Source organism: Pseudophryne corroboree, chromosome 1 (genome assembly GCF_028390025.1).
Source record: "Pseudophryne corroboree isolate aPseCor3 chromosome 1, aPseCor3.hap2, whole genome shotgun sequence".
Lineage (NCBI taxonomy): Eukaryota > Metazoa > Chordata > Amphibia > Anura > Myobatrachidae > Pseudophryne > Pseudophryne corroboree.
The window spans coordinates 1,160,048,784-1,160,056,304 of record NC_086444.1 but is presented as its reverse complement, the minus strand read 5'-3'; the positions used below and the strand labels follow the sequence as shown (position 1 = coordinate 1,160,056,304).

The window sequence follows — 7,521 nt, the reverse complement described above, 5'->3', positions numbered from 1 at the left end:
CGTCTGGACAACCGATCGAGAAAGACCTTTTGCCTTCAAAATCTTGGATTCAAGAGCCAAGCCGTCAAAGCCATCCGATGTAAATCTGGGTGGCGACAAGGCCCTTGAAGAAGCAGATCTGGTCGCAGAGGTAGACGAAAGGGATCTCCGACTACCATACTGCGCAGAAGAGTGTACCATTGTCGACGCGGCCAATCTGGAGTCACTAGAATCACTGCGAGACCCTCTCGCCGAATGCGTTGGAGTAGACGCGGAATCAGTGGGATTGGCGGAAACACATATCCCAGTTGAAATTGCCATGGGGCAGTAAGAGCATCGATCAGGATTGCCTGTGGATCCTGAGTCCTTGCTCCGTAGTGAGGAAGTTTCGCGTTGAGGCGAGACGCCATCAGGTCTATGTCTGGCATTCCCCATCGATCCACTAGAGAGAGAAACACTTCCTGATGAAGTTCCCATTCCCCCGGATGAATCGTGTGACGACTCAAAAAGTCTGCTTCCCAGTTTTCGACTCCTGGAATGTGGATCGCGGAGATCACCGGAACCCAGCGTTCCGCCCACGCGAGGATCTGAGCGACCTCTCTCATTGTGGACCAACTGCGAGTTCCTCCCTGTTTGTTGATGTAAGCCACTGCGGTGGCATTGTCGGACTGCACCCGAACTGGTTGACCCTGCACCATGGTTTGAATGCGAATGAGTGCATACCGAATCGCCCTTAGTTCCAGAATGTTGATTTGCAATTTTGACTCCTGATTGCTCCAGCGTCCCTGGAAGTGATGAGTCTGGAAAACTGCCCCCCAACCACTGAGGCTTGCGTCCGTGGTGACCATCATCCAAGACCAGATTGTGAACGGTGCACCCTTTTTCAAATTGTGACTGTGAAGCCACCAGTGAAGAGACTGACGAGTCTTTATCGACAAGCGGATCAACTGCAATTCGAGACGTGGTTCCGTCCGAGTCCAACAGTTGAGAATCTGCGTTTGAAGAGGACGGGCATGAAATCTGGCATATGGAACTGCCTCGAAGGAGGATACCATTTTGCCCAACACCTGCATACATCTGAGGACCGACACTACTGGTAAGTGTAACAGGGTTCGGATTCTCGACTGCAGATCCTGAATCTTGTCCGCAGGAAGAAACACCTTCTGGCTGTTGGTGTCGAATAAAAGTCCCAGAAAATTCATCTTCTGAGAAGGGAGTAGAGATGACTTTGGAAAGTTGATTATCCACCCGAACGATTGTAGAGTCTCCATTGTTAACTGCAGGTTCTGAGTGAGAATCTCCGCTGACGGTGCCTTGACCAACAGGTCGTCCAAATATGGAGTGATGTTGACCCTTTGGCAACGAAGAACTGCGACTACATGGCCTAAGACCTTTGTAAAAACTCGGGGAGCCGTAGAAAGACCAAAGGGAAGAGCTTGAAACTGAAAATGCTCCGGCCCGATTGCAAATCTCAGCAGAGACTGATGTCCTATCCAAATCGGGACATGTAAGTAGGCGTCTTTTATGTCTATTGAAGCCAAATATTCCCCTGGCTCCATGGCGGCGATAATTGAGCGAATGGATTCCATCTTGAATTTTTGGGTTGAGAGATACGGGTTGAGAGCCTTCAGATTCAGAATGGGCCGAAACGAACCATCCGGCTTGTCCACAAGAAAAAGACCTGAGTAAAACCCCCGCCCCCTTTGATGAGAGGGAACCGGAATGATTACTCCATTTTGTAAGAGCTTTGTGATTGCCTGAAGAAGAGCTTGCCGTCTGGAGGGATCGTCTGGGAGAGGTGTTATGAATAGTCGGGTTGGGACCGTCTCTTCGAAATCCAACATATATCCTCTGGAAATGACCCCCATTACCCACCGATCCGGTTTCGATAGGAGCCACACTTCCCTGAACTGAAGTAACCGGGCCCCAACCTTCATTGATCCCTCCAGGGGACCTGAGACGTCATGCCTCAGGTTTGTCGGCAGGCTTACTGGCCGGTCTGCGAATAGCCTGATATCCTCTTCCTCTGAAAGAGCCCCTTCTTGGGAATCTGGAGGAAGCACGAAAGGATTGGAAGTTACCTCTGCCCTGCGTACGAAAGGACCGAAACCTTGTAGGTTTTGGTTTGTGAGGTGCAGATGGAAGGAAAGGGCTCTTTCCTCCAGTAGAATCTGAAATAATCTTTTTTAACTCTGATCCAAAAAGGAACTCACCTTCAAAAGGCACAGCCGTCAATGTTTGCTTTGAGTCAGAATCAGCATTCCAAACTCTAAGCCACAAAGAGCGTCTTGCAGATACTGTCAAGGCTGAAACCCGGGTCTGTAGCGCAACCGAATCCAACAAGGCTTCACCCACATAAGTGAGTGCCTCCGAAATCTGTTCCGCTACGTGAATGGCTTCCGACGGATCATCCGACTGCATTCCCGATACCACCTGTGCAAGCCATTCATCCACGGCCTTAAGTACCCAGGCACTCGCCAGTACTGGACGGAGAGAAACACCTGATAAAGAAAACATAGATTTTAGTAATGCTTCAATCTTTCTATCAGTAGCGTCTTTTAAGGTCACAGACTGTACCGACGGAATAACCGTAGCTTTTGCTAGATGTGAAATAGGAGCATCTACCTTAGGGGCCGTCTCCCAAAATTTCGTATCTTCCTCTGTAAAAGGATATAGAAATCTTAACTTTTTAGGCGCCTGAAAACGAGAATCCGGTTTAAGCCAGGGTTCTTTTAAAATATCCGCAAAGTGAGAATAAGAAGGGAAGGCCGTAACCTGTCTCTTTTGTCGTTCGAAGAAGGGGGAAGGAGTTTCCTCTACCACCGTGTCCTGAATATTAAGAGTCTGACGAATGGCTTCTATTAACAATCTAACACCTGAACTAGTAGAAGGTTCCTCATCTTCCCAAGCCGAAACTTCATCCCATTCAGGATCTACCTCCCCCTCCTCCAATGGAGATGCCAGGGTGTCCGCCTCCTCACCTGGAAATGCTATAGCAGGTAACGGCTGCGATCGTTTAGTAGCAGTCGAACTGCTGGCAGCATTTACAAACTTATTCAAAGATTGAGTTAAATCAGTGAGGCACTTTCCCATATTTTGGGCCCATAAAGGCTCCACCTGAGTCCGAGCAGATTCAGTCTCCCTAGATTGACGCAAATCTGAAATGGCGTCCACCATGTTTTTAACCCATGGGGGCGTCGGCTGATCTGCGGAACCTCCCTGCTGATCTGTCACTGATGCACCAGAGCATGAAGCACATAAGGTACCTGCGTCAGAACTACCTTTAGCCAGCTTTGAGCCACACTGAGAGCAGGAAAAATAAACTACCGAGGCCGTTTTTCCCTTTGTAGGTCTGTCCGGTTTACTAGTCACTTTTTCCATTCTGAAGGTATACACTAAAATAAAATCACCCTAAACCTTCTGACTAATGAGCTGTGTTAACAATCTACATTAAGGATAGAGTGGGACCTAATCCAGGATGACTGAGTGCAAGTCAGAGACTCTCCTTATTAGGTTAATCCCTAGGTGGATTCCAATATGGCCTGTAATCCCCCCTTTGATCAGCCCCCTCTATACTTGCGATTATGTTAAAATTCTCCCCCTGGCAGGCTCCGTGTGTGAAGCGCACAGCGTCCCCCTGTCCGTGCAGAAGAAGATGGCGTCAGGCAGATTGGCGCGCGCGCGGGCAGAGCAGGGCGGGAAGCCGTCCCTGCACTGCTGACGTCACCCCGCGCTGAAACCGGAAGTTCGGGCCGCCGCGCGCCGCTACTCACAGCGTCCGCGGCGGCTTCTAGCTGGTCCCCGGGAGTCAGAAGATTCTCCCGGACCAGTCTGCCATCTGTCCCCACAACCCTCCAGGTCTCTCACTGCGGTTGTAGGGGAGAAATCTCCGGCGCCGCTCCCGCTGGCGGCGGGGGGGGGGGGGCTCGGCTCGGCTGGCGTGCATGTTTATGAAATAAATTAGTGAAATAAATAGGGACAGCCCAATACTGTCGGTGACAGATTGTGGCTGTCCGTTACCTTTCTTCTGTCGTCGTTAATGTACAAAGGCCCCAGTGACCCAGGTATGGTGGCCTTTCTAGACAGCATCCTCGAGTGGAATATTAGTCCACTCCATCAATACCTGTCACCCGTAAACAGGGACTAGGCATCCTGTAAACAACAAACAAAAAAAAAAAAAAAAAAATCTAGGAGAAATAAAAACTGTGTCTGTACTCCACAGGCACAAAATAAAAACTGAATATGGCTGAGCAGGAAGGAGATGGGAGGGGTTAGAGGGGGGAGGAGTCAGCTTTAGATTCTGTGCCAAACTCCACTACCACACACCTCTAACCCACAAGTAACGGCGCAGCGTCCCCCAGATGGAGGACAGAGAAAATACGTTTGTTTCTTCACCGTCGACACTGGAGTCAGTGTCCGTGTCTGTGTCGACCGACTGAGGTAATGGGCGTTTTAAAGCCCCTGACGGTGTTTGAGACGCCTGGACAGGTACTAATTGGTTTGCCGGCCGTCTCATGTCGTCAACCGACCTTGCAGCGTGTTGACATTATCACGTAATTCCCTAAATAAGCCATCCATTCCGGTGTCGACTCCCTAGAGAGTGACATCACCATTACAGGCAATTGCTCCGCCTCCTCACCAACATCGTCCTCATACATGTCGACACACACGTACCGACACACAGCACACACACAGGGAATGCTCTGATAGAGGACAGGACCCCACTAGCCCTTTGGGGAGACAGAGGGAGAGTTTGCCAGCACACACCAAAACGCTATAATTATACAGGGACAACCTTATATAAGTGTTTTCCCTTATAGCATCTTAATATATTATAATATCGCCACACCAAATGCCCCCCCTCTCTGTTTTAACCCTGTTTCTGTAGTGCAGTGCAGGGGAGAGCCTGGGAGCCTTCCTAGCAGCGGAGCTGTGTAGGAAAATGGCGCTGTGTGCTGAGGAGAATAGGCCCCGCCCCCTTTTCGGCGGGCTTCTTCTCCCGTTTTTCTGACAACCTGGCAGGGGTTAAATACATCCATATAGCCCCAGAGGCTATATGTGATGTATTTTTAGCCAGCATAGGTACTTTCATTGCTGCCCAGGGCGCCCCCCCCAGCGCCCTGCACCCTCAGTGACCGTTGGTGTGAAGTGTGCTGAGAGCAATGGCGCACAGCTGCCGTGCTGTGCGCTATCTTAAGAAGACTGGGAAGTCTTCAGCCGCCGATTTCTGGACCTCTTCTCTCTTCAGCATCTGCAAGGGGGTCGGCGGCGCGGCTCCGGTGACCCATCCAGGCTATACCTGTGATCGTCCCTCTGGAGCTAGTGTCCAGTAGCCTAAGAAGCCAATCCATCCTGCACGCAGGTGAGTTCACTTCTTCTCCCCTAAGTCCCTCGTTGCAGTGAGCCTGTTGCCAGCAGGACTCACTGAAAATAAAAAACCTAACAAAACTTTTACTCTAAGCAGCTCTTTAGGAGAGCCACCTAGATTGCACCCTTCTCGGCCGGGCACAAAAACTTAACTGAGGCTTGGAGGAGGGTCATAGGGGGAGGAGCCAGTGCACACCACCTGATCCTAAAGCTTTTACTTTTGTGCCCTGTCTCCTGCGGAGCCGCTATTCCCCATGGTCCTTACGGAGTCCCCAGCATCCACTTAGGACGTCAGAGAAAATTCACATTACGCCACACGGAATGAGCAAAAATTCACATTATGCCACACAGAATGAGCCAAAATTCACATTACGCCACACGGAATGAGACAAAATTGACATTACACCACACGGAATGAGCCAAAATACAGGGACAGGGAGAGTGACAGCAGGGACAGAAAGATGACAGAGGGACAGGGAGAGTGACAGCAGGAACAGTGAGAGTGACAGAGGGAGAGGGAAAGTGACAGAGAGAGGGACAGAAAGGACATACAGTAGGGAGAGAGAAAGGCAGCAGGTTAAGATTACCTAATGGGTAGTGGTGCAGAGGAGGAGGCTGTGATCGGCGGCTGCGGTACTGAGGAGGCCGTGGTCAGCTACAGCGACGGTGAGGAGGAGGCTGTGGTTGTCATTGGTGGTGGCGTTACAGAGGAGAAGGCTGTGGGCGGCGGCGATGGCTGCTGTGGCCTTCAGTGCAACTCTGGTGCCTCCCCCTGCATCCAGTCCGCCTATCATTCCAAATCTGATGCGGACCAGCAGCCAATCAGGAGTGGCCGCTCCTTAATGGCTGCTGGTTCGAGAGTTCTAATTGGCTCTTGAATAGCGCTAAATTTGAAATGATAGCGGCGGCAGGGGTCTTCAGCGGTCAGTGCTCGAAGTGCCGGTATGCCCACTTCGAGCACTGCCTGTGACTGTGTGTGCTGCTGTTATGTGGTGGGGACACAGACTCACAGAGAGGGGCACCCAGGAATGGAGACAGCTGCTGCACAGACCAATAACCAGGGCAGTTTCCAGATGACTTGTGCTGCTGTGCATATGGGGATTCTGCCTGCAATCTGTTTTTTTAGAACTAAGAAAAAAACAGGATTTTAATACCTACCGGTAAATCCTTTTCTCCTAGCCTGTAGAGGATGCTGGGGTCCACTTCAGTACCATGGGGTATAGACAGTTCCGCAGGAGCCAGGGGCACTTTAAGACTTTTCTAGAGTGTGAACTGGCTCCTCCCTCTATGCCCCTCCTCCAGACCTCAGTATAGGAACTGTGCCCAGGGAGACGGACATTTCGAGAAAAGGATTTACTTTTAAGTTAATGGTGAGATTCATACCAGCTCACACTTCAACCATGCCGCACAACATGGCATTCAACAAAACACATGCAAGGAGCATGAACATTACAGCAAACGTGCTGAAAACATTTTTAACAAACTAACAACGGCAGGTAAAGTATACACTGGGCTGGGTGCCCAGCATCCTCTACGGACTAGGAGAAAAGGATTTACCGGTAGGTATAAAAATCCTGTTTTCTCATACGTCCTAGAGGATGCTGGGGTCCACTTCAGTACCATGGGGTTATACCAAAGCTCCAGTACGGGCGGGAGAGTGCGGATGACCCTGCAGCATCGATTGACCAAACTTTAGGTCCTCATCGGCCAAGGTGTCAAACTTGTAAAACTTAGTAGCTGCTCGGCAAAGTTGTAATGCCAAGACCCCCCGGGGAGCCGCCCAGGATGAGCCCACCTTTCTAGTAGAATGGGCAGTCACCGAATTTGGTATCGGCAATCCTGCCGTGGAATGAGCGTGCTGAATCGTACCTCTGATCCAGCGCGCAATGGTCTGCTTAGAAGCAGGACACCCAATCTTATTGGGAGCATACAGGACAAACAGAGCCTCTGTTTTCCGTATCCGAGCTGTTCTTGCGACATAAATTCTCAAAGCTCTGACCACATCCAGAGACTTTGAAGCAGCGAAGGTGTCAGTAGTCACTGGCACCACAATAGGTTGGTTTATATGGAAAGAAGAAACCACCTTTGGAAGAAATTGCTGACAAGTTTTTAACTCAGCCCTATCTTCATGAAAGATCAAGTAAGGGCTCTTGTGAGACAAGGCCCCTAACTCAG

At 50.4% G+C, this 7,521-nt stretch overlaps 1 protein-coding gene across 1 annotated transcript; it reads right to left on the bottom strand.

The window, feature by feature from the left end:
- Positions 1-481: 481 nt before the first annotated feature.
- On the bottom strand, positions 482-3,613 carry LOC135050789 (uncharacterized). The gene is made up of 3 exons (XM_063957123.1): positions 2,193-3,613; positions 1,710-2,029; positions 482-511 (listed from the first exon to the last, which is right to left on the bottom strand). The coding sequence occupies exons 1-3, from the start codon at positions 3,358-3,360 to the stop codon at positions 482-484; spliced, it is 1,518 nt and encodes a 505-aa protein (XP_063813193.1). The 5' UTR covers positions 3,361-3,613.
- Between the last annotated feature and the right edge of the window lie 3,908 nt (positions 3,614-7,521).